The following is a 26,604-nucleotide window of genomic DNA, read 5'->3' as shown; positions in this document are numbered from 1 at the left end:
AGAAAGAGTAATTTAAATTCAGAATACAAGCTTTCTGCATGTTGATTTCTTTTAGTGAAAAACCTGATGAATTTTTTACCTGAGAGCAGGGCAATGTTAGACTTACTAGTATTTTGTTCTCATGACATGTTTGAAATTATACATTTATAATTTATTTATATAGCATAAATTGCACATTTATACTAATGTATACATTTAAAACATAGTTGCACATTTGTTTCTTTTTTATTTTTAGATTCACTCTTTTAAATCATGAGCATTTGTTTTCATAATAAAAGTAAAATTTTTTTATTATTCATATTATATTATATAGATGTGAGCATAACTTCAACTTGTTTTTTCTATTAATTTTCTGTCACCTAAATAATTCTTTTAAAATAACATTTTTACTTGATATCTGACATTCAAAGTGTCCTTAACAGCTAGTCATATTCGAAGATGTTCGAGATGCTGAAGATGCTCTTTATAATCTCAATAGAAAGTGGGTATGTGGCCGTCAAATTGAAATACAGTTTGCACAAGGTGATCGCAAAAGTAAGTGTGACTAAGTGTTAGATCTTGTTTACTCAGCAGAATGAATTTTAGCAATAACAGATTTTTTTAGTTTAAAATTATTCTAGAAAAGAATACTATTTGAGCGGTTGTGACTGAGGTCTTGCACTTCATATTCCAGCACCAGGCCAAATGAAATCAAAAGAACGTCATCCTTGTTCTCCAAGTGATCATAGGAGGTCAAGAAGCCCCAGCCAACGGAGAACTCGAAGTAGAAGTTCTTCTTGGGAAAGAAATAGGAGGCGGTCTGATAGCCTTAAAGAGTGAGTATCAAACACAAGAGTATGGAAAACTTAATTTTCTACTTTTTCTGGAAAACATTTGTTTGTTTTTGTTAATCCTCACCCAAGGATATTTTTCCATTGATCTATTAGACAGTGGAAGAGAAAGGGAAAGACAGAGAGAAACATCAATGTTAGAGAAACACATTGGTTGGTTGCCTCTTGCATGTGCCCAACCAGGGCCCAGGCTGGGGAGGAGCCTGCAAACAAGGTATGTGCCCTTGACCGGAATTGAACCTGGGACCCTTTGGTCTGCAGACAGATGCTCTTATCTACTGAGCCAAATCAGCCTGGGCTGGAAAACATTTTTAAAGAGCTTTGAGCCAGGTTGGTGTGGCTTAGTGGTTGAACATCTACCTATGAACCAGGAAATCACAGTTCAATTCCCAGTCAGAGTACTTACCTGGGTTTCAGGTTCGATCCTGCAATAAGGGGTCTGTTGGAGGCAGCCAATCAATGATTCTCTCTCATCATTGATATTTCTGTCTCTCTCTTCCCTCCTTTCTGAAGTCAATAAAATGTTATTAATAAACACACACACACACACACACACACACACACACACACACACGTGTACAGAGCACCATAATAATTTTGTTTAATATTCATAAAGAATTATCTTTTGTAGAAAGATTAATTTAGGCTTATTGAATACCTCCCAATATTAAGCTTTTTATTTATTTATTTTTCTTCTGTTTCTTCTCGGGACTCAACCTTTTGACTGGAAACATAATACATAGTGAAAAAAGCAACATATTAAAAAATGTATATTTGGCAAATAAAAATGAGGAATGTTAAATAAATAAAAATTTCCTAAGTGAATCCAGCAATTAAGAATGTTAAGTTCTCCTCTGGCTGATGTGGCTCAGTTGTTTGGGTGTTGTCCTGTGCACTAAAAGGTTGCCATTTGGATTCCCTGTCGGCATATGCCTACATTACAGGCTTGATCCCTATTATGGGGTGTGCAGGAGGCAGCTGTTCGATGTTACGCTTTCACATTGATGCTTATCTCTGTCCTCTTCCTTCTAAAAATTAGTAAAAACATACTTTTAAAGTGATTTAAAGAATGTTTCACACCAATGTCGCTAGTGATTACAAGCTCGTAAGAAGGGATGGTGGTTGACACTAAAATTAATGTAAATAAATATATTTATAAAAGTTAGTGATTTTAAAAACAAATTCCAAGTATGGTACTATTATAGGAAGATATAAGACTAGTACATTTTTCAGAATATTTGCAAGTTACCTATTTTGCTAGCCAGTTGTTTGTTTCTGTTAGAATAATAGTAAATCACAATGGAAATTAATTACTTGATGAAATTATTTAAATAAGTTGTATTAACATGCCTAAGTTCTTAAAACATTTGTACTATTTATGAGTTTTAATGCTGAATTTTTTTCATAGAGAATTTTTTATAGAATTTTAAAGTGAATTCTGTTCTTAAAGAATAATCAATATTTAGACTAGCATCGGAATTGCTCACTTTCACTCCAGTCCTTCGTTCTTCAACTCTTTCTAAATTCACTTCCTCCATTACACTAGCTACATTTCTTTCTTTTTTTTAAATTCTCACCCAAGGATATGTTTATTGATTTTAGATATGGAAACCGTTAAGAGGTAAACGGGTGGGGTCCACGCAGTCTGCCCGGAGGATTCAACCCTGCGGTGTCGAGGGCGTGAAACCGTTAAGAGGTGATTTTAGATATGGAAGGGAGAGAGAGAGAGAGAGAGAGAGAGAGAGAGAGGGAGAGAGAGAGAGAGAGAGGGAGGGAGGGAGGCAGGCATCTATTAGCTATTCCACATACACACCCCGACAGGGTATTGAACCTACAACCTTTTAGTGTACAAGATGATACTCCAATCCACTGAGCACACTGGCCAGGACTCCATTCCTCAACTCTTAAGACTAGGCTCATGTACCTAGACAAGAAAAAGCTCAAAATAGGATATATGTACTAGAGCTGGTGAGAGAGTGTAGCCTGGCACCAATCCTTCCAGCCAGTGGAAGGGAAAATAGGAAGAGAGAACTATATCTACATTCTATGACTTTAAAATACAAGAATCCTAATTACTAGAAAATGGGGCTGGCCTACTCAGAGCCCTACATCTCAGATTCAGATTCTTACATGGCAGATCAGTACCTCTCCTGGGTATGAACAAAATGCTTTGATTTTGGCCTATCTTTAGAGGCATGAAGGTGAGAGAAAGCCTTAAGCTTCTTTTAAACACAAGAGAATCCAGGTCAGGATTGACTCTTATCAAGATTGGTGAAGGAAAATTTAGAAACAAGTCATATTCTGGAATTTGATCCTTTTTATCATACTTTCTCTGATAGTATAAGAATATAAATATCCTGCCCTAACCAGTTTGGCTCAGTGGATAGAGCGTCAGCCTTTCAGTCTGTGGACTGAAAGGTCCCGGGTTCAATTCCGGTCAAGGGCATGTACCTTGGTTGCAGGCACATCCCCAGTAGGAGGTGTGCAGGAGGCAGCTGATCGATGTTTCTCTCCCATCGATGTTTCTGACTCTCTCTCCCTCTCCCTTCCTCTCTGTAAAAAATCAATAAAGTATATTAAAAAAAAAAAAAAAAAAAGAATATAAATATCCCTTGAGCCTATGGAGAATAATCCAGCTTATCCCATGGCTAAAGGATTTTCCCATTGATTGATATTTGATATTTAGACTCTGACATAAAGTTTCCATATTCAAATAGAAAATTAAACTTACAGTACTTAAAATATAGTGAGAGGAAATTAAAGAGTTAAATTTACATGCTTGTATATAGAAAAACACAATACTATTGGTATTGCTTCTGGCTTCACAGAGGACATGAATAGTGTAAGGGAATGATGTTCAACAGATCATTCACATTACTATGAATTTTAGTATATATCTCTATTACATGTACTATGCACGTAAAGACTATATATAGTATAAACTATACATGTATAATTTGCCACATGTTTATAATGATGTGGCTAGTACACATAAAATGAAAGTTTAATATATCAAAGTTGAGGAGGCGCTGAGAATAAAGAAGGGGGGGCCCCCCCGTGGTGGGCTGGGAGCACGTGCATTGGTTGCAGGCATGTCCCCAGTAGGGGTCGTGCAAGGAAAGAGGCAGTTGGGCCTTAAAAAAACGGACCTTTAGGTACAACCCCTTCGTGATAAGCAGGCAAGTTACTCAGTCAAATGCTGTCCTTGGGAAACAGACTCACAGGGGAGAGCGCGAACGCAGTCCCCCACTACCACAAATTATGCAGTCGAGTTTCCCACATTTGGGGAAATCGCAGGGGTCAGCATACCCGGAGTGCAATGGGTAGGCCTCGCCCTGGGGAAACCACCTTCATGATCATGGTATCGCCCCTGCCAGGTAAGTATGAGTTCTGGGCCTCGCTTGGCACACCACCATCGTCCTCAACACACTTTAAGGTTATGGTTAATTATACTGAGAGTTCTTTTGCCCTACGATTCTAAGTTGCAGTGTTGTTTATATGACCGAGACTAAGATACATTCTTCCTGATATCCAGAGGAAATTTTGCTCTGTTAAGACACTCGAACCAGCAGTCACCGCGCTGTGCTCATCTACATAACCCCGCCTCTGGTCACTTACGTCATTCGGATACTTGAAGCAGATACCTTCGCTCTGTTTAGGCCTGGCGAGCAGCCGGAAGTCCATCTTCTCGGGATAGTTTTAAATCCTCGCCTTCCCGGGCCCAGGCTCCGGCGGGGCCTGTTAGGGAGGCTTCCGTGCGCTCCGGGCGGGGCCGGCCTTTGGAGGAGAGCTGCGCGGCCGGCAGGGGGCGAGGGGGCACCTGGTGCCTGTGCCGGGCCGAGTGGAGGCTCCATTCCGGCCTCTGTCAGACCATGTCTCTGTCTCCTCAGATTGTAAAGAGGGTGCCATGTGCCCGCCTGTTAGGTTTCTGTGAGAACTGAACGAGAATGTGTGTAACGGGGAGCCTCAAGTCCTTCCCCCATCCGGGCCAACCTGCTCTGGCCGGTGCAGTGTATTGGGGTCTCCGCGGGCTTCCCAGGGACTCGTCTGCAGCTCTGGGCATGAAGGAGCGCAACATTACCCTGGGTTTCTAAGAAACCGAGAACTTCCTTTTAGAGAACGCAGGGGACACCTGTTTTATTTTCTGCCCTTTGCCTAGCTAGACCCTCTGCGCAAAACAACTCTGCAGCAATCCTATCAAGGGCTTTGGTGGTATATATGTAGAGGCAAAACTACCTATCTGTTAGGGTCTCCGGCTGGGCCTGAGAATAAAACGGGCAGATCCAGTTTGACCATGTCAAAGCATTCACATTTATTTAACCCGAGTTTACCTGACACAGGCGCCCTCATTAAAAAATGAAGAGCCAAATAAGTGGCAACACCTAAATGATTTTATATTAAGTTGAACAGAGAGGCAATAGTGAAAAAGTAACATATGTGGGGACATTGATTTTTACAACAAATGGAAGGGAAAGGGGAGAGATTCTAAGGGAAACATGCACATGTCACCATTGGTTGCCTCCTTCTGCACATGGCCTGACCAGGGCCAGGGATTGAGTCTGCTGCCCTGTTTGATCAGAATGGAACCTTGGGCCCTTCAGTCCGTGGGCCAGCTTTCTGTCCACTGAACCAAACCGGCTAGGGTGCAGCTGCAGTTTTGCTGACCTCTTCCTGTGCATGCACAGTTTAGAAGATGGCCAGTGACTTGAGAATCTGTAAGCAGGTTTTAGGGTTTTTTGTTATGCTTTGTTTTTGTCTGTAATTCTCTCATCTCATTTTGCTTCTCAAGTCTCAGCCTCTTTGGTAGCCCTGAATTCCAACTGCTGTCTCTTCAGCTTAGTCAAATAGCCATTTTCTAGTTGGGTTCTATTTGCAATGCTGGTATTAAGAAAATGGTCTGAGTAAAAGAACCACGGCTTGCCTAGCCGGCTTGGCTCAGGGGTTGAGTGTCAACTTATGAACCAGGAGGTCACAGTTCCATTCCCCGTCAGCACACATACTGGGGTTGTGGGCTCCATCCCCTATGTGGGGCATTTTGGAGGCAGCCAATCAATGATTCTCTGTCAACATTGATGTTTCCCTCTCTTTCTTCCTCTCCCTTCCTTTATAAAATAGAAATATAAACAAAATAAAACAAAAACAAACCATAGCTTATAACCCCTCAAATTCTGCTTGTGTTGGTGGTTCTCCATTGCCTTCACACAGTTGTTTTATAAGTGTTATTAACCCTTTTTATCTTTTCTTATTTTTTAAATATATTTTTATTAATTTCAGAGGGTAAGGGAGAAGGAGAGATAGAAACATCAATGATGACACAATCATTGATCGGCTGCCTCCTGTATGCCCTCTACTAGTGATCAAGCTCACAACTCCAGCATGTATCCTGACTGGGAATCAAACCATGACTTCCTGTTTCATAGGCCAATGCTCAACCACTGAGTCACGCTGGCCAGAGCTCTTTTAATCTTTTTAAAATTGAATTTGTTAAAGTGACATTAGTTAATAAAATTATATGGGTTTCAGGTATGTAATTGTATAGTACATCTCTGTATATTTTATTGTTTGTTCACCACCCCAAGTTAAGTCTACTTCCATCATCATCTGTCTACCTTTTTTATACAGTTAATTTCTATGGGGACATTAATCTAGTATAAGCTGTTTTATCATGGTAGAATTCAGAAGTCCTGCATCTAGGTTTTTGTTGTTATAAACATTATTTGAAAAACTTTAAATAATTATTTTCATTCCCTCTCTCCTTTACATTTTTTTCTTTAGATTTTCATAACTTTTGAGAGTTGTGTATCCCATACTAAATATGCAGAGTATTTTACAGAACTGACCCATGCTATAAGAATTACTAGTATGTAGCAAAGTAAATATCTTTTGCTTATATATTCTAGAATAACAAGTATTATAAACTTGTTATGTTTGAACCAAAAGCATGCATAATAAAATTAGAATTATTTATTTTAACTTAGGCAATAAAAACATAACTAATATTATCTGAAGTATATAATTTCCTGCAAGGGTTTTTTCCTAATCTAATAACTGTTTTTGTGTGAAATGTATACTCTAACATTGTGGATGTTTGCAGGTCTCGACACAGGCGACTTTCTTATAGCCAGTCTAAATCTCGCTCCAAGTCACTACCAAGGCGGTCTACCTCAGCAAGGCAGTCAAGAACTCCAAGAAGAAATTCTGGTTCTAGAGGACGGTCAAGGTCCAAGTCCTTAGAAAAAAGATCGAAATCAATAGGAAAATCACAATCAAGTTCACCTCAAAAGCAGACTAGCTCAGGAACAAAATCAAGATCACATGGAAGACATTCTGACTCCATAGCAAGATCCCCATGTAAATCTAAAGGGTACACCAATTCAGAAACAAAAGCACAAACAGCAAAACACTCTCATTTTCCATCACATTCCAGATCTCGGAGTTATCGTCATAAAAACAGTTGGTGAACCAGAGAAGAGTGCTAGATAGTTTTTAAGTTATTAAACCTCACATTATGTTAAATAAAAATTCTTCAAAGCTTACGGAAAATGCGAGTTGATATTAGTTATCTTTGGGCATGTACAAGAAACCAAACCTCTCTAGCTTTGAATTATTTGAGATTTGGTCTCCATTGTAGGGCCCACACCACAAATTTTGATGTCTAATGTCACCATTTTATGGACCATTTTTGTTTACATTGTGGCAGAAGGATACTTTTCAAAGGAAATGGGTAAAATGGAACTAACTTAGAAAATTCTACTTGGATATAAGTACAGTAGTTCCTCCCTTCTCCATGGAGATATGTTTAAAACTCTCCTTGTTCGATGCCTGAAACCACAGATTGTACCAAACTCTGAAGAGACGGTTTTCCCCTATACACGCATACCTATGATCATGATTAATTTAGTAAGATATAAACCGCAGTAAGATATAAACCACAATGCTACTAATAAAATAGACACATGATAATATACTATGATAAAAGTTATGTGAATGTGATCTCTCAAAATATTGTACTGGCCTCACTCTTCCTGTGAGATTACGATGCCTATATGATGAGATGAAGTACTCAGAACTACATGCAATTTAAAACTTAAGAATTGTTCATTTCTGGAATTTTCCATTTAATATTTTTATATCACAGTTGATTGTGCATAACAAACTATGGAAAGCAAAACCACAGATAAGGGGGGACTACTGTATTAGTAATATTAATAATACCTTTTACAAAAATATTTTTTACTTTAAATCACTTTCATGTAAAAAGTAATTGCATAGGGCAGACAAACTATTTGACACCTATGTCTCTTTTGTGTCTTCTGTTTAAACTTAGGCCAATTCTTGATGGATATTAGTTCATATTACAAAATTCTGAAATCCCAAAAAGTTGAATTTACATAGAAATCAGGCATTCAAAAGATAGATTCTCACCTAAACTCTAAAAGGGTTTTATTTTATTGGGTGGAAAAGCATAGGTAAGTTGGCATTAAATTGCATCTTGTACTGTGTTCAATTACTTCAGAAATAGTAAAACATTTTTTGAATACTGAATTTTGAATGGTTTGAGACCACTATAAAAATTGTGGTCAACACTTATAATCCAAAAATAATCATATTAAGCCTTACCTCTTTAAAAAGTGGTACTCATTGTATAAAAATAATTATTTTATACCATTATTTCTACATACCTACTTTTCATCTGCTTATTTTTTTTTTTTTTTTTCCTTTTTAGAGCTCTAGGTTAAGATTTTAAATTGTACATAGTATGTCTTACTACTTTTGGAAGTGTTTAGTTGTATTAAGAAACTCAAGACTGCATCCTCAAAAACAATCCAGTATTTGGATTTCCATTACACTGCCCTTCATTTTTTAAACCAAATAACTTTATTGCTATTAATTGCTTTTGTAGTTGTTAAAAATGAGAATTTCTTTAAAATGTGTTTGTGGTTTATGTTTTTCAGAGGGTTTTGGTAGTATTTGTGATAAATATGATTCTTATAAGGGATATATTTATAGAGTTCTACTTGTGTACCTTGTTGAAATACATTGAAAATTAAAAAGTTTTCAGCCCATACAGTTAATATTTGTATCTAGAGTGCTTAAGAAAAAAAAAAAACCTGTCTTATAGTTTTAGCATATGGAAGCCAGTGTTGCTTCAATTTGTTTTGAATACAAATTCCATTTTTCTTTGCATTTTAGATCCTATGTGTAAGAAACAACTTTATAAAATAAATTATATACTTGTAATATTTGGGAAAGTACCACAAATTTATGTATACTTACTTCCTGATAGAATTTCTCTAATCATAGCAAAAGTTACTTCAGAACTACAACTCTTTGAAGTTCATGATCACTTGTAATAAAATTTAGTTTCAAAATTATGTGGCACTATTGAAAATATAAAAGATAGTCTGAAAAAAGAACAATATGATTATTAATAGTAATTTTTTAATATTTTCTAAATGTTTGGGTTTATACACACACGTATTCATACCAAATACTAATAAAGATTTGATTATAGGGTCTTTACTTAGCATTTGATTAAAAAATTGCCTTATCAAATTTTAATAATTTGATAAGGCAGTGTTTCTGAACATGCTTAATCGTTAGATTTACATCTCATTTGGTTTTCCAAATTGTGATCCCTAGGCTGGTTAGGATACTATTTGGTTTGATGGAAAAACTGGAATGATAGTAGTTCAAGCTTTTTTGAGTATGTAACTATGCACTTGGCACCGTTCTGTGAGTTTTACATTATTCCCTCATCACCACAGTAGCTTTATGAGGTAAATACCACTGCAGATATAGAAGTGAGATGCAGAGGTTAAAGGTCAACAGCTATTAAGACTTTGTGGCTGGGCTCTAGACTGCCTCTCCCTGACTACTATGCTTTGTCTTTTTGGAATAGAACAGTCTTTGACAGATATATGCTAAACTAAGGTAATGTTTAGATGGGAAGAATAGAATTAGGAAAAGAAATTATTATAGGCTTTAATGAAAATAGGTTCAGTGACTCTGAGTGGAAATTGATTGGAAACTGTTCTGGTACCTAGGAAAATTATCTTTTGGGTATATCTACTCTAGGATTCACTTTTGTTATAGAATTATTTCTTGGACTACTTAAGAAAGGATACATAGTGTAAGAGTGTTAATAAATAAAGCAAATGTTTACACATCTGTAATAATTTCCTTTTAAGATAATATGTTGACTCAGTTACTTCCCAAGTTTAGTGTAGGGCACTACCTACCTCCATTTGTTCACAGTGATAGAGGGTAAGTTAATGGCAAAGAAAATAAGATGGCCACTACCCCTGCTTATTTTCTTTCTCCCCATGAATAATACACAGTTTCTATGTAGCAGCTGATATTTTGCATCTGCAAACAGATAATGGGGGATAATACCAAATTTTTTATTTGGAGTTTAGGATTTAATCTTATAACATTAGGCTAATTTATTTTTAAATGTGAATTATCTTATTTTAGGATTTTAGGTATTATTTGTAGTGTTTACTTGAGATACAACTATTCTAAGACATACTGTTGTTATATTACAAATAAGAATTCCTGCCTTTATTTTAATCCCATTGCAAGAAGCAAAATTAGTCAAAGTTTAAAGGAATAAGCATTTAGAAATATTTTTGTAATTCTTCTAAATTAAAATTGTGATTTCTTAGAGTTAAAAAATAATTTTCCAAACAGGGTGGGAGCATATTTGAGGTCTTATATAGTTAAATATATGCTACTTCTGGTGCAGAGGATCATAATCTGTCATGGAACCAAACCTTCAGGTTTAGGCAGTGTAGCTTTTCAAACAAGTCCATGGCTCCCAAGAGTTTAAGAACCAGTGGTTCAGTGAGATGTGTGGGTTTGAGTCAGAACTCACATATATTTGATTATGAAACATTTTCAAGTAATAAATGATGATGCACTTTAACATAAAAATCACTCTCTTGATTACAAAAAAAATTAGGTATTTAGGATCATTACATTAACTTGATTGATTTAGGCCCTCTGGAAAATTTATATCTTGTATATCTTTTAAAGATGTTCACACATTAAGTATAAAGCTAATGGAGTTATAAACCATTTTAGAAATGTAATATTCCCTGATAGAAGTGTTGAGATATTCTAGGTTGATTCAACTTCTCTTAAGTTAGAATAGTACTTTGATAGTAGTATTTTCCCTGAATTGTTTTATAGTCTTTCCTGAGTTTACATTCTAGGAATATACCACAATCTAAACTTATGAAAATAAATTTCAATTTGTGGAGGTAGATGGATGCTCAGTGGGTTGGTTGATAGTTACTGTTTTTTAGTGTGATTTTAAGTGTGTATTTGATTCACATAATTCAATATTTAACCAATATTTATTGGTTTATAAGACAGTTTGTAAAATTGATTACATATTAAAATCAAGAATGTCAGGTTCTTTCAGAATGCATTTAGAAAATTTCAAGGGTCATTCTCTTAAACTAGTGGCCCATCGCAGGAAGATTCCTACAATACAGCTTCCTGCTGCGGTCACTGCCCCACCTGCTTTCCTCTCTTCTCCCTGCCCAACCCACCTGCTTTCCTCTCTTCTCTGATGCCCCGCTTGCTTCTCCGCAGCTTCGATCCCTTCTGCAGGCTTGAATTCTTTCTGTGCTGTCTTGATTCTTGCAAATTAACAGCTATCTTGGTTGGGTTAATTTGCATACTCATCCTGATTGGCCGGGGGCAGGGCTGTTGCAGCAGAATGATGGTTAATTTGCATAGTACTCTATTATTAGGTTATATGAGAATGCCTATCTAGTTAGTGTAGCTATGGATTGATTGTATGTTCATTTCTATTTTTTAATGTGTTACAGCTTACTATGTAATTGAAACAAAAATTAATACTCTAGGAATATTATCTGATGAACTAAATGCCTAAGTACTAATGCTTTTTAGAAATAGCTTCATAAAGGTAGGCTGAGGAAAACCAGAATTCTTTGCTATAACCATTTTCTAAAATAACTGCATTCTAGTTTGTTTGTTTGTTTGTTTTTTATTTTAGTTTACTCCTAATAATAGGATTTACAATGCTGTTGATTTTAATTTCAACAAAAATTAATATAGTCATAAACCCAAGTGATAGCTTATTTCTTTTAATAGTAAGAACAATTTTAATGTATTTGGGAGGGTACTTAACCATTCCAATCATATTTGTGACACAGTATTTGCTTTGTGGTAGTATTTTACACCTTGAGAAAAAATATGCTGTTGTTGATCTTTTCAAAATCGACTTAAGCTATATGACTGGTCAGACCCTTCCTGGGTAGTTTAATATTTTGAAAATGAGAGAGAATGTTATTTAAATTTATTTTAACACATTGCAAAATATATAATTCATAAGAACCTTAGTTAAGGAAAAACATTCATCATTGTCAGTAAACCTTAAAATTTGACCTTAAAATGTTAAATGTAGCTTAATTAGAAATACTAATATTCTAGCTTTATAGGATATTCACTATAATTTTTGAAATATATAAAGTCTAATCATTTTTTATTTTATACTGTATAATTTCATACTTTTAATGGGATTTTTAAAAACGTTCATTTAAAAACATGGATGGAAAAATTTACATAGAGCTCTGAGCTGCTGGTCATTAGTCTAATATACTGACACTCTTTGAGAGGTTTTGGTGACCACACTTTGTCTGTCCTTATCTATTTTGACTAACAGGTTGGGGTTTTACTAGTAACAGCTTTTATAAATTTTAAATTCTAATTAATTTGAGGGGGGGTTATAATACAAGTTTTAAATTTGACAAATATAATTCCTGGGTGTTCAAAACATTACTTATACATTTTAGCATATTTAATTTAGAACTCCAAGAAAATTACAAAAGATGAAAAGTGATCTGAAAACTGTCAGATTAATTAAAGAGAGTCTCATCCAAGAGATTTAAAGAGTTTAAGTGTAAAATATTTTCTAAACTCTTAAAAAGCAAAACTTCGTCCACTCCACACCTTCAGAGAATGCTATCTAAAATTTCCAAGAAACTTTCAAAGATTAACTTTGTTTGTAAATAACATTCTGAAAAGTGTATTCAAATTCTTTCAGATTTAAAAACAAGTAGTTTCTGAATTACATGATTTGTGTTTACACAATTATGCATCAAACATACTCTTTCCCCATTTGAAAACTTGTATTTGGAAGTTTTTGCAAGATTTATAGATTCAGGAATAAGCAATGAAGTACAAAAAACTTGGAGTTAGCTCAGGAGTCAGGTGCTCAGCAATGCCTTGATTTTAAAATATATTTAGTTCAGCAATGCCCTTCAAAAATGAGACTGTCAGCCTTTCATATCCAAGTATAAGAATGTTTGATTCCTTCAACCTGAAACACCTATCAATTGCATAGAGGACATGGGAGTTGGAGGGCTTCCCACTCTCTAAATTAGGGGTGTCGAACTCAATCAGAGAAGGGGCCAAAATCTAAAATCCAGCCTAAATCGCGGCCCGAATGGTTTACTGAACAAACTGACAATGTTATAAACTGACAGCGGAGTGCAGTGATGACAGCGCGGTGCGGGCCACATTGCAAGGCCTGGCGGGCTGGATTTGGCCCGCGGGCCTTGTGTTTGACACATGTGCTCTAAATAAAGGATAATGTATTCAGTAATGTGATGGGAGGGTAATTAGGAGAAGGGAAAGGTTCAAAAACCAATTATAAATGACTAGGCCCGATGCATAAAATTCATGCAAGAGTAGACCTGCCTTCCCCCAGCTGCTTTGGCATCCAGGACCCGGGCTTCCCTCGCAACTCCGGCTTCGTCTTTTATTATAGTTTTACCCACTTTTGAATCTTGGACTAAGAAAACCTTTATTCCTCCTTTTCACCAACTGGGCCCCTACTATCAGAATTCAGAACTTAAGTTAGGGTTGCCCACTAACAGACTTTTATAGGTAGGCAGAGAACCAACCATTTAACACTTTCAGAGGAAATACTTTCTAACAACTAATTTACTATCACAGATGACATTGAGAGTCTATAGGAAGCAAGAAGATTGGGTTCAAGAGCACTGGTAAATGTGTTAAGCCTATGAAGGGAAAGGCAAAAGTATGTAGGAAAACAAAATATTTCAGTTCCATTTTCATGTTTTCATTGACAAAGGTATACCTCTAAGCCTGAACTACCTTCTATTGTATATGCTTGCTATGTCTTCCCAAGTGGATATCTTATATTCACCTCAAAAGTTCAAAATGCAAATCAAAATTATCTTCGACTGCAAACACAATGCTTGCTTTACATACCCACAAAACCAAAGGAATATAATTACAGAAACATTGGAAAAACTTCTACAGGAGACTTCAATGGGAGAAAAATAAAGGTGGCTGAATAACTGGGGTGCATATGGTTCAACTTTACATTGAAACTTAACCGCAAGGTGGTGGTTACTAGGAAGTGAAGTGTTTGGGAAGTGATTAGGACATGAGCAAAACCCTTATGCATGGTCTTGGTGCCAAACAAAACCAGCCCCCAAAAGCTCCCTCACCCTTCTGCCATGTGAGAATGCAATGAAGACACCACTTAAGTGAGTTCTCATCAGACTCCAAATCAGCTTAATTTCCCTGTATACATAATTGTGAGAAACAAATGTTTATAAGCTACCCTGCCTCTAGTATTTTTTGACAGCAGCTAAAAGGGACTAAGGCTGCTAAGTAGTATTTTACTGTAACACCAAAACTATTCAACTTTTATTATTTGCCACTAAACATTACCTGAAGTCTTAATTCAACGTTTTGTTCACTCTTCAAACTATAAGATCTATTATTACTTTACTAGAGGCCCGGTTGCAGTCTGGGACCCCATGGGGGATGTCCACCTGCCAGCTTAGGCTCCCTCCCTGCAGACATCCCTCACAGTCCAGGGCCCTTCACTCCTTACCCACCTGCTCACTGCTCCTTAGCGTTGTTGCAGAGGCCAAAAAGGCTCCAGCCATCACTGCTGCACGTGCCAGCTGTGAGCCTGGCTTTTGGATGAGCAGTGCTTCCCATGGGAGCGCACTTACCACCAGGAAGCAGCTCCTGCATTGAGCGTGTGCCCCCTGGTGGTCAGTGCACATCATAGCGACCGGTTGTTCTGGGCATTCCACTGTAAAGGTTGCTTAGGCTCTTATTATATAAATAATACCTATTTCCTTATGTCATGCCTTTAAGAATTCCAGTCATTCTTTTTACCAGTTAACATTTCCCTTAGAAAGTCTTTTACAAGGCTAAAAGCTCATCTACTAGAAAATAATTTTGACAAGGATGTGGAGAAAAGGGAACCCTAGTACACTGCTGGTGGGAATGCAGACTGGTGCAGCCACTGTGGAAAACAGATGGAGCTTCCTCAAAAAATTAAAAATGGAACTCCCACTTGAACCAGTGATTCCACTTCTAGGAATATACCCTAAGAAATCAGAACAACAATCAGAATATATGCACCCGTGTTCATAGCAGCACAATTTAAAATAGCTAAGATTTGGAAACAACCCAAGTGTCCATCAACAGGTGGGTACAAAAACCTGTGGTATACTTACACAATGGAATACTACACAGCTGTAAAAAAGAAAACAGCATGGGTAGACCTGGAGAATATTATGCTAAGTGAAATAAGCCAGTCAGAGAAGGAAGTATTTCACTCATATGTGTAATCTAATGAACAAAATAAATTGATGAACAAAAACAGATCCAGAGACACAGAAGCATTGAACAGACTGTCAAACCTCACCAGGCAGGCAGGGGAAGGTGGCAGATAGGGAAGAGATCAACTGAAGAACTTGTATGCACATATGCATAACCCACGGTCACTAACAATAGGTTGAGGGCCTGGGGCGTGCTAGAAGTCAAGGGGAAGGAGACCCATGCAATACTTTCAACAAAGATTTCAAACTTTTATTTTTCTTCTCTAAATGCATGTTTAAAGCCAGCTATATATAGCTATGTGTGTGTGACACATACATAATGAAGTATAGCTTTTTCTACATACATAAAAAAATAAAGCCAGCCCTAGCTAGTTTTTGGCTCAGTGGATAGAGCACCCGCCCTGAGATCGAAAGGTCCCAGGTTCAATTCCAGTCAAGGACACATACCTCAGTTGCAGACTCAATCCCAGCCCTGTTGGGGTATGTGTGGGAGGCAACCAATCAATTGGGAAGTGTTTCACATCAATGTTTCTCTCACATCAATGTTTCTCTGTCTCTCTTCTTTCCACTCTCTAAAACCTTGGGTAATAACAACAACGACAACAAAACACCCCAAAACAAACAAAAAACAAAGCCAGTGCTAAAGAATAATGGTTGGCTGAATTACATATGAGCTGCATCTACAAGACAGCAAATTGTTTTTGTGGCAGCTGTAAGTTATATGCTCACTGCTCATGAAGTCAATGGTGATTCTAAGTTAAGATGCCCACATCACTACCAACTTTTGTACAGCCAGTAAGTTAAGTGAATTCCTCCACTCCCATGTGAACCAAATGGCACAGGAGGGCAAGACCTAAAACTGCAAGCCATGAGCCTTTGTTGGTTTTGCATAGTCTGAGGGTAAAATGTAAACCATAGAACCCTTTTTATTTTCTTCTAGTAAGGATGGTAGCACCTTTATTCTACCTTATAGAATCCTCTATATATATCCTCTTAACACTTTTTCTTTTCATGTCTAAATATTGCCCATACAAAAAAAACTTTCCTTTTTATTTGAGATAAACTTTAGCTTTTTGTAACTAAAAACTACATACTAGGAAGTAAAAGAAGAGTTTAAATTTTAACAAAAATACATTAGCTGCCATATTTATCTTCAAGCAAGCTTCAGAATCCAAATCTCCATCTATTATTTTAACATCAATTATGCTTGCTTTGGTTCAAGTACCACCATTCATTACAAATATAAATCCAGCAAACCAAAAAAGTGTCATTTCTTTCACTAAAAATGTATGGTATGGTCAAGTGAAATAGTACTTTATGAAACAGTTCATATATAAATATATTCTAAGTTATAACTAATCAGCTTTACTTTTGACCACAACCATTTCCATTTGTAAAATGGGGAATTCCTCCCCTGAGAGGTACTAGATGGAGGATGGATAATTAGTATAAAGTTAAACACCTTGAGCCAGTGAAGTGAAAGTTAGAATCCACCTCCTAGTCACACAAACATGAGAAACAGGCACACACACAAAGAGTCAAGACTATAAAAGGGGGAGGAAGGGGCCAAATTATTATTTTAGAATTTGATTACAACCGATTTTGTTGGCATTGAAATGAAGAGATATTTTAAATTTGGATATGGATATAAACCAAAAACCAGAAATTAAGTTTAGTAAAAGTGAGAAGTTTTCCAGTAATTACAGATTAGAAGGCAGAAATCAATTTAGAGAAACAGACAAACCTATGTTTACAATGATTGTGCCACAGATTTAAATTTCAGTAGTGCATTAGTAAACTGTTCACATTTAGATCTTCACCTTGAGATTCAATAGCTGTTTCTTGAAAAATCTCTCAGTACCTGTGCAAATAAATTGGTCTTCCATGTGCCTTAGCACACACTTAAAATTTTCTCCGTTGTATATATACAAAACACCTACCATTTGGGCAGGGCAAAATACATACTTTTATAACAAAACTATAATGTACCTCTGAAGTATCAATATACACATAATACATGGTATACAGTATTTACAAAATATAAAACATAATACAAGCTGTTTGTAATTTTTTAAAACCCATCTTTTGCCCTCCTAGGTTAAAAGGCAAATTTCCATTTCTGTACCAATTTTCTTTTCAAGAATGCATGGATTTTGGAAAAACTTCGTTTTACATACATACTGAGATCTAAGTTTGAACTTTTAGGAGAGTTTTTAAGTGTACTGCCATCAATTCCCTATTTTGGTTGGAATTTTCAATAGTGTTTCCCATCCAGTGACTAGGTGGTTTTGGAAGAACACTAGGAGAAGGTGGATCACTAAACTTTGCCCCAGCATAATTTTCCTTTTGGCTCACTTCAGTTAGAAATGCTGATTTCTTCAAATGCTTTTTTTTAATGTTCTCAGTGTTTTTAAAAGACTTTTTTTCCTGCTTCTGAATTATATCAGATGAAACAGAATCCTGCCAAAAGTTATTTTCATTTCTTTTTGCAGAGGTGATCTTGGTTAGTGGTAAGTTATATTTGCTTTTCTGTCTGTTTATCTTTGGTTGTTCACACAAGTGCATACCATGAACAAGCTGCCCGTGGGGGATGGTAATTTTCTCCGATTTTCCCATGTTTGATTTTAAAACCTATAAAGACAAGGAACATAAAAGTGAATATAGTCTCATGATAGAAACCAGTCACATGCCTCATATTACATATTTAATATTTATTTAAATAGTTACACTGAACTTTTAGTTTACTGTCTTGGTTAAAACCATGTTTGCTGCATTTACCACTGGATGTCCAAGCATGCACATACCTGTTTGAATACTACTAAAAATATAGCTGATCACCACTGTTACCAGTATGCAATGTGTAAGCCAGTTTTAAAATGTTGAGTAAAAAACCCAAAGTAACCCCAAGTCCATCTTTCTGTAACCATAAGGAAGAGAAATGCCAACCTGTCTCTGACAAAGGTCAGTTTTTACAATAGGATGTTGCCAAGAAAAATTTTCTAATGCTTTTGGTTAGTTGAGAGTCTGAAAAAAAATAAGTATACTATTTACCTTTAAGACAGGTACTTTCAAAAAGTTACTTCAGAATAAATAAATAAAATTTATTAACTAAAGCTAGATTTTAGGGGAGGACGTGTTTTGATAATGGTTACTAAGTACCCAGAAAAACTATCTCCTAAATTCTAAAAACAAAATTTTTCAAATATTTAAATACTAAAATACAAACTCGAATACTAAAACACTTACTTTTTGTCATCTTTTCCAGATATAGCAAATCAGAAAAAAAAAGGGGGAAAAAAAGGTTTCCTGCCTGTCCCCTACTTTCTCGTTTCACAACTGCTCCAAAAATGCTGCCACACTAACTCTATTTTCTTAACTCAAGTGCTCCTTATAGGAAGGCACGGCTGGATGCAAAGTATAAAGTAATCCATTAGATCACATTACCCTTCCAACACTTGAAATATGGTAGGGAAGCAGGACACAAATACAGAAAGAACTCGTTTGCATACTCCATGTCTTCAGGGAAACTGCTAATAAATAGAGCTCTCTAGTTTAGTATCATTCTGGAAGAGAAAGGACCTTCCTGACCTGGAATCGAAGTACAAAAACTCACTAATATTTCAGAACAGCCATCTAATTTTAAAACTTGAAAGCAATCTGAAATAATTTAAGGAACTGGCACGAACAAATTTAATTTTTCCAAAGGCACAGCTGCAAATCTCTCAACGCAACAGCCTTTCAACAAATGGCAGTAGCTTACTTTCATGCCATTATTGTGAGATTAAGTTTGAAGTTGAGTCAGTAAAAAGTTTTATCTCGATATGTAAATCATCTTAACGATTTAATCATCTCACTGGGTTTTTTTTAATCCATTTTACACCAGTCCAATTGCCTGACAATAATTGGCCAGCATAACGTCGATGTCGATCCAATTGATAACTCTTCTTTCGAAATGTCCGTTTGGACACAATCAAACCACCTCACACTAAGAAGTCCCGTCCAGTCGATAGCAGACATTAAGTTCCGTCCATCTGGTACACTGACACACAAAACACACATCGCTTCGAGGCAGCGGGCACTCTGCCGCCGCCCCAGTCCGCGCCGAGAAGCTGAAGAGCGCAGCTAAGTAGGTCGGGCCGCGGGGCTGGCGCCGCAGCGAAAAGCCGAGCCCGGGGCGTCCGGCCAGCGCGGCCCGCTCCCGACTGCGCGCCCGGGCGGGCGGCGCGAGTGTGAGCGCCCGCCGCCGGGAAACCAAAGATCAGGACCCCACTCCTCCCCCTGCCTCCCGCCCCCCGGCCGGGCCTCCTTCATCGGCGCCCCGGCGCTCCGCACGTAGCGCGCGCTGACGTCACCCCAGGCCCCTCTTCCCTCCCCCCCCCTCCGCGCGCCGGGAACGCTGAAACCCCCTGGAACGCCGCCAGCCTTCTAAATCGGGGCTGTTGCTGGGGCGCAGCCGCTCCTCTCATTGGCTGGCCGCCGGGAGCCAATCAGCAGCGCCGCCGCGAGCCTCTCCCTTCCTCGGCCCCCCTCCGCCCGAACGGAGCAGGCGTCACGGAAACTTCCCTCCCGAGTAAACAGCCGCCCCCCATCCCGACCCCCCTACGAGCAGAGCCCCAAGCCCCAGGGCCCGGCTGGGCCCGACTAAGCGCCGAATTCCCAACGGTCCCCGGCCCCTCGCGGCACTCACCACCTCTTTCCGTAACGCGGGCTGGCCGGGCGCCGCCGAGGGCAGCGGGCCGGGGAAGAGGTTCGCTTCCTCAGGTCGCGTTGCAGCCGCAGGGCCCGGGGCTGAGGCGGCGGCGGCCTGGCACGGGGCTTCCTGCGCTCCGCTCGGGCCGCTCTCCAGGCTAGGCCGGTGCTGCTGGTACTGGTGGAAGCGGCTGGGCAGCTGCCCCGCCGGGCTGGCCCGCACCTTCTTCTTTCGCCGCTTCTTGGGAGCGGCCCGAGGGGTGCCCGCCGCCGGGGCGAAGTTGCAGTTGGGCAAGGGCGCTGGGGCTCGAGGCTGAGGGGTCAGACACGGGCCGTCCCCCCCTAGGAAGTGAGGGAGAAAGAGGGTGGGGGGCAGCGCTCGAGGGTCCGGGATCCGCGGCAGAGGCGGCGGAGCGGAGGTCACCATCGGAAGGGCCCCGAAATAACCGCGGGCGGAGAAGCCGAGAGGTGCCAGGCGGCCGCTCAGGATCAGCGGCTCCCGCTGCGGGACGGAGACGACGGTCATAGCTCCGGAAGGAGGAAAATGGCTCGGCAGGAAGAGAAGGAGCAAGCGAAGCCGGAGAAGACAGGGCCACGGCTGCTGCGGAGAGAGGCGAGCGGCGGAGAACAGATTAGGACTCGGGCGGTGGCGGCGCAGCAACCAACAGCCTCCGCTCCGGCGCTGAGTGTTGTTATCGGAAGCTCCGCCCCATCTCCCGCCCACCTCCCCGCGGAAGCCCAATCAGAGCCCGACAGGGCACGCCCCGCCCCCCTGCCCCGCCCCCAGCGCCCCTGAGGGACGGACACACACAAACAAGCCGCCCGCTGCAGCGGGGCACAAAGAGCGCGCACTGCGCAGGCGCCGCCAACCGGCCCTGCGGAGGAGAGTGGGGCCCGGCGAACAATGAAGTTCCCTGTCACCCCGCCTCCCCCGCCCTTTTCCTTCCTTATCCCCGCACCTCTCCTTCCCGGCAGAGGTCAGGCTGGATTTGGGAAAGGGGTTGCGAGATGACGAGGTTGGGGGGGCGGGGGGTTGGGGGGGAGGAGGAGAAAGAACCCGGAAGCACCAAGGCCACTGACCTTGGGGAAGTAATGTCTTATTTCAAGCCCATTACAGGTTTGGGCTTTTTTGTTGTTTTTAAGATTTCCAAGTATAATAGATTATGGGGATTTCTTTCTTAGACGTCGTGAAGAAAGTCAGTCCCCGTTTATATCTGATGAAGTGTGGTTCGCGTTCTTCTCCATTTATTTACTCGGCTGAGCAACGCGGCTCAGCCATGGCAATCGGAGTAAGAATGAAGGGAGTGGAATCAAGTGATTGAGATTTGCCCCTTAATAGAGGAAAAGTTTTCCATACACCCGTAGTTGGGCATTGGAAAAGTTACTGCCTTCGTACTGGAAGGACTGAGACTTTAGGGCCGCAAAACGACGGCCTGACACTGAATAGGAAGCAATGGAGGAGGCTTGCGTCTCTGAGAGAGGGAAACGGCTCAGCAGCAGAGTGTTTTGCTATCTGTTTGTAAATAGAAATCTCACTCTTTTAGGTCCCTGCACTGCGCTCACACACACACACACACAACAACTGTGGTTATTTAAACAAGAGCTGATGTCCCAGGAACTGCTCTTTACATAAATTTGACCACTAAGGAATAGGCTCCTCATTTTATAGGACAGAAAAGAGGTTGAGAGAGGCAAAAAGTACTTGTCAAACATAATACAGTACATTAATATCAGAACTTGAACTCCAGTCTAGGTTTAGCAAGAGCAGAGATTAACATCCATACGGCCTGCCAATATTAGATGGTAGGGTTTTTTTTAGAACATAATAATCTTACAAGTCTGTATCTTCAGTTTCTAACCAATACTTTTCAGCTTTGTAATGCTTGATAAGTGTTAATTAACTAGGAACTTGGTGCACAAAATTCGTGCATGGGGGTGGAGGTCCCCTTACCCCCCTCCTGGGCCCTCCCACAGTCCAGGAGCCCTGGGGCAGGGGAGTGTGTTGGACATCCTTGGGAGAGGTTCCTGCCACTGCTGCTGCGCCTGTCAGCCATGAGGCTGGCTAAGGGCTTCTGGCTAAGTGGTGCTCCCCCTGTGGGAGTGCACTGACCACCAGGGGGCAGCTGCGTTGATCAATTTACATATTACCCTTTTATTACTATACTAGAGGCCCAGTGCATGAAATTCATGCATGGAGGGATGTCCCTCAGCCCAGCCTGCACCCTCTCCAATCTGGGACACCTCGAGGGATATCTGACTGCTGGTTTACAGGGAGTGGGCCTAAACCAGCAGTCGGATATCCCTCCCACAATCCAGGACTGCTGGCTCCCAACTGCTTGCCTGCCTGCCTTCCTGATTGCCCCTAATCACCTCTGCCTGCCAGCCTGATCACCCCCTAACCAATCCCCTGCCAGTCTGATTGATGCCTAACTGCTCTCCTGTAGTCCTGGGTTCCTCCCAACTGCCCTTCCCTGCAGACCTGGTTGCCCCTGACTGCCCTCCTCTGCTGGCCTGGTCATCCCTAACTGCCTTCTCTTGCAGGCTTGATCACTGCCAACTGCCCTCCCTTGCAGGCCTGGTCCCTCCCAACAGTCCTCCCCTGCTGGCCATCTTGTGGCAGCCATCTTGTGTCTACATGGGGGCAGCCATATTATGTGTTGGAGTGGTCAATTTGCATATTACTCTTTTATTAGATAGGATAGAGGCCTGGTGCATGGGTAGGGGCCAGCTGGTTTGCTCTGAAGAATGTCCTGGATCTTGGTAGGGGTAACTTTGGGCTGTGGGGAGGCCTGGGCAAGGGACCTGTGGTGGTTTGCAGGCCAGCCACGCCCCCCCAGTGACTCAAGTGGAGGCCCTGGCATCTGGGATTTATCTTCTATAATTGAAACTTTGTAGTCTTGAGTAGAGGCCTGGGCTTGCCAGGGTGTGCAGAAAGCTTGGCTTCCTCCATTGCTGGGGAAATCCAAATTTCCTGTTCTCTCAGTGGCTGCAGCCATCTTGGTTGGGTTGATTTGCATACTTGCTCCTGATTGGCTGGTGGGTATAGTGGAGTTATGGTTAATTTGCATATTATTCTTTTATTATATAGTATGTAAGATATCAAGGTTTGACAGCAGTAATATGCAGAATAATGACTCTCAACTTTTAATACTATATTATTAATGATTCTTGGATTTTATCATATTTACTAGATTTACTCATTTTTTGTGTTTCCAACACTTAATACATAGTAAGTGCTTCTGGTCATTGGATGAATGGGAATCATATACTTCAAGAGCTGTAAAAAGATCTTAGAGAACCTTTAATTCAAATTTTCTGGTCTGCAAATTGAAGTTGCATTTAGGGCCAGGTAAGGAGAATGGCCTGGCAAGAGTTGGTGAAGAGTAGACAAAGATTATGAAACCTTTGGAATGAGTTAACTTGTTCTTTTATTTTTAAGAGTTTCTACTTTTTTCAAGGCACTGTTCATCTGTTCTCTCATTTTATTCTAATCCTTTAAAGTAGGGGTGTCGAACTCAATCAGAGAAGGGGCCAAAATCTAAAATCCAGCCTAAATTGCGGGCCGAATGGTTTACTGAACAGTCATAAACTGACAATGTCATAAACTGACAGCGGAGTGCAGTGATGACAGCGCGGTGCGGGCCACATTGCAAGGCCTGGCGGGCTGGATTTGGCCCGCGGGCCTTGTGTTTGACACATGTGCTTTAAAGGATTACTCCAATAAAAGGCTGAGATAGATAAAATACATGTGATGATTAAAAAACCACTAAAGATAAAGTACCTTGGTTAAGGGTTACACAGTGAGTCAGGGAGTAAATCACTTGACCTCTTAATGCCAGTGCTCTTTTTACTATATCCCAAGGCCTAAGGTTTGACTTTATCTTGGGGTAATATCACATTGTCCTGGGAAATAACTTATCTTCCAGGGGGCTACTAATTGCAGTCAGTTCAGTGAGGCCCTTAATCAAGGACACCTATTATTGTCTGTAAGTTATTGTGTGTGGTATTTAGTGTATTATTTTGAGGCCTGAATGGTAGGCTTCCTGTTAGACCCTGGATTCTGTACTTTAAGTTACGAGAGCATGTGAAATCTTGCTTCCCAGCATATGTCCTCAGTTTGGCTCAAATAAAATTTTATAAAAATTTTTTTTTTTAAAGAAGAAAAGTAGGGAGAATCCAAGATGTCTGCACAGGTAAACACCTAGCTGCAGCTGCACACAACAATTTCAATAAAATACAACTAAAATATAAAATGGACATTACCCAGAACTACAGGAAAGTCGACTGACTGGAAATTCTACAATGAGAAGCAAGGAGAAAACCAGAAGGAAGAGCAGAGGAGCTGTAAAAGCCTAAGGTACGGAAACACGCGGCGCGCGCGGAGAGAGGACAGAGCCAGAGAGGAGGGGGCAGCTGAGTGCCTGGCTGGCATTCCCTAGCAGGAAGGAGATAAAAGCTCAGACTGTGATGAACCCCAGACCCGACAGCGCTGAACCCCAGTTCTAGGCCAGACCCCGGGGACTCAGGCTCATCCATAGGGAGCTGGGCTGTAAGGTGGAACCCCGGGGGAGCGGCGAAAGGAGGTCCCGGAGGCGCGCACATTGCGCACAGAGAAGGGATGGTTGGCTGTGCCGCGGGATTGCCCTGGCGGGAAGGAGACAAGGGCTCCAGACTGCTCTAAATGCCACCTCCAATCCCACTTCCAACTAAACTGAACCCCAGTTCCGGGCCCATTGGGGGAGAGCCTAGACTGTTTGGTAGCAGGTGAAAATTGAGGGCACCTTTCTCTCAGAGGAGCTTGCAGCGAATACTGAAGGACCCTGGGGATTACTGAGACTCAGGAACCGCATAGGGCGGGGCTGATGGAAGCCAAGGCTGCAGACTCCACCCTGAAACCCCGCCCCATCAGGGAAGCTGTGAAAATGCCGAGACAACAAAATAGATCACAAACGAAAGAAATGGAGGACAAAAAGCGACTGGATATAGAGTTCAAATCTACGCTTATAAGGTTTTTCAAGAGTTTCCTAGAACAGGTCAATAAGACCTATGAGGATATGAAAAGGGATCAACTAGAATTAATAAGGAATCAACAAGAAATGATAAGGGATCAACAAAAAATAAAGAATACATTGTCTGAAATAAAAAATATTATACAGAGTCCTAAAAACAGAATGGAAGATCGCAAGAATCAAGTCAAAGATTTGGAACATAAAGAGCCAGAAGACACTCCTCCGCAGAAGCAAGAAGGCAAGAGAATACAGAAAATTGAAGATAATGTAAGAAAACTCTGGGACAACTTCAAGCGAACCAACATCAGAATTATGGGGGTCCCAGAAGATGAGAGAGAGCATGATATTGAAAACATACTGAAAGAAATAGTGACAGAAAACTTCCCCCACCTGGTGAAAGAATTAGACTTACAAGTCCAGGAAGCCCGCAGAACCCCAAACAAAAGGAATCCAAGGAAGACCACACCAAGACACATCATAATTAAAATTCCAAAAGCAAAAAAGACAAAGAGAGAATATTAAAAGCAGCAATAGCAAAGAAGGTAGTTACCTATAAAGAGCACCTATATGATTGTCCGCTGATTTCTTAACAGAAACCATGCAGGCCAGACGGGAATGGCAAGAAATATTCAAGGTGATGAATAGTAAGAACCTACAGCCAAAGATAATCTACCCAGCAAAGCTATCACTCAGAATCGAAGGCCAGATAAAGAGCTTCACTAATAAAAAAAAGCTAAAGGAGTTCATCACCGCCAAACCAGAATTATATGAATTGCTGAAGGGGGTTCTTTTGGAAGAGAAAGTAAATAAAGATAAAAATTATGAACAACAAATACGTAACTATCAACAAGTGAATCTAAAAAACCAAGGAAATTTAAAAAAAAAAATCTGATGAACAATATTAACTGTTGAATATAATAGAATCAGAGGTATGGAAGGGGAGTGAACTGACGATTCTTGGGAAAAAGGGAGAGGGGGTTGTGGGAAGAGACTGAACATAAACTATGCACCTATGGATGAGGACAATGGAGAGTGGGGAAAGGGCAGAGGGTGGGGTGGGAACCTGGTGGAGGAGAGCAATGGAGGGGTGGGGAAAGGAACATTTGTAATAATATGAACAATAAAAATTTATTTAAAAAAAAAAAAAGAAGAAGAAAAGTAATCTTGCAGCTGTGGCCACCTGGGTAAATGGTGCTAAAATGGTGGCCACCAAGAGACTATGAGCTAGAATGGACTGCCAGAAGAGAGAAATCCAGGTTTTATGAATTTTGGATTTTGTGTTACTCTTTGTAATTCCGATAGGCCCTTAGTAAAGTCTAATTTTAATATTTAAACCTTGTTTCATTTATGCTATCCTACATAATAATAGAGTAATATGCAAATTAACGATCACTCTAATACACCAGCCATGCCCACCAACCAATCAGA

At 40.2% G+C, this 26,604-nt stretch overlaps 2 protein-coding genes across 7 annotated transcripts in view; one reads left to right on the top strand and one right to left on the bottom strand.

Annotated features, from left to right (window-relative positions):
* The window catches only part of SRSF12 (serine and arginine rich splicing factor 12), a 140,226-nt gene extending 124,150 nt beyond the window's left edge, over positions 1-16,076 (top strand). For 2 of the 6 annotated variants that reach the window (XM_084890452.1, XM_084890451.1), the window contains 3 exons: positions 433-534; positions 674-815; positions 6,925-16,076. In XM_084890452.1, the coding sequence (XP_084746578.1) occupies positions 433-534; positions 674-815; positions 6,925-7,291 (611 nt within the window). In that variant the 3' untranslated portion in view covers positions 7,292-16,076. Of the gene's footprint in view, positions 1-410; positions 535-673; positions 816-6,924 lie in introns of all 6 variants that reach the window. The other 4 variants (XM_084890456.1, XM_084890454.1, XM_084890453.1 and 1 more) reach the window with 3 other exon arrangements.
* A 955-nt stretch (positions 16,077-17,031) lies between these two features.
* On the bottom strand, positions 17,032-20,880 carry PNRC1 (proline rich nuclear receptor coactivator 1). Its single transcript, XM_084890449.1, has 2 exons — positions 20,166-20,880; positions 17,032-18,109 (listed from the first exon to the last, which is right to left on the bottom strand). Exons 1-2 carry the CDS (start codon positions 20,691-20,693, stop codon positions 17,666-17,668), a joined length of 972 nt encoding a protein of 323 aa, XP_084746575.1. The 5' UTR covers positions 20,694-20,880; the 3' UTR covers positions 17,032-17,665.
* Between the last annotated feature and the right edge of the window lie 5,724 nt (positions 20,881-26,604).

The sequence above is a fragment of the Pipistrellus hanaki genome (assembly GCF_964339955.1).
Source record: "Pipistrellus hanaki genome assembly, chromosome: 7".
Lineage (NCBI taxonomy): Eukaryota > Metazoa > Chordata > Mammalia > Chiroptera > Vespertilionidae > Pipistrellus > Pipistrellus hanaki.
The sequence above is the reverse complement of the archived record's forward strand: the minus strand, read 5'-3'. Positions and strand labels throughout refer to the sequence as shown.

What these genes read in the sequence shown, in the direction of transcription:
- PNRC1 (XM_084890449.1), bottom strand. Translation starts at nt 20,693, where the DNA reads ATGACCGTCGTCTCCGTCCCGCAGCGGGAGCCGCTGATCCTGAGCGGC. An exon ending in CCGCGTTACGGAAAGAGGTG is followed by an intron (nt 18,110 to 20,165) that starts GTGAGTGCCGCG and finishes TTGTCTTTATAG; the next exon opens with GTTTTAAAATCAAACATGGG.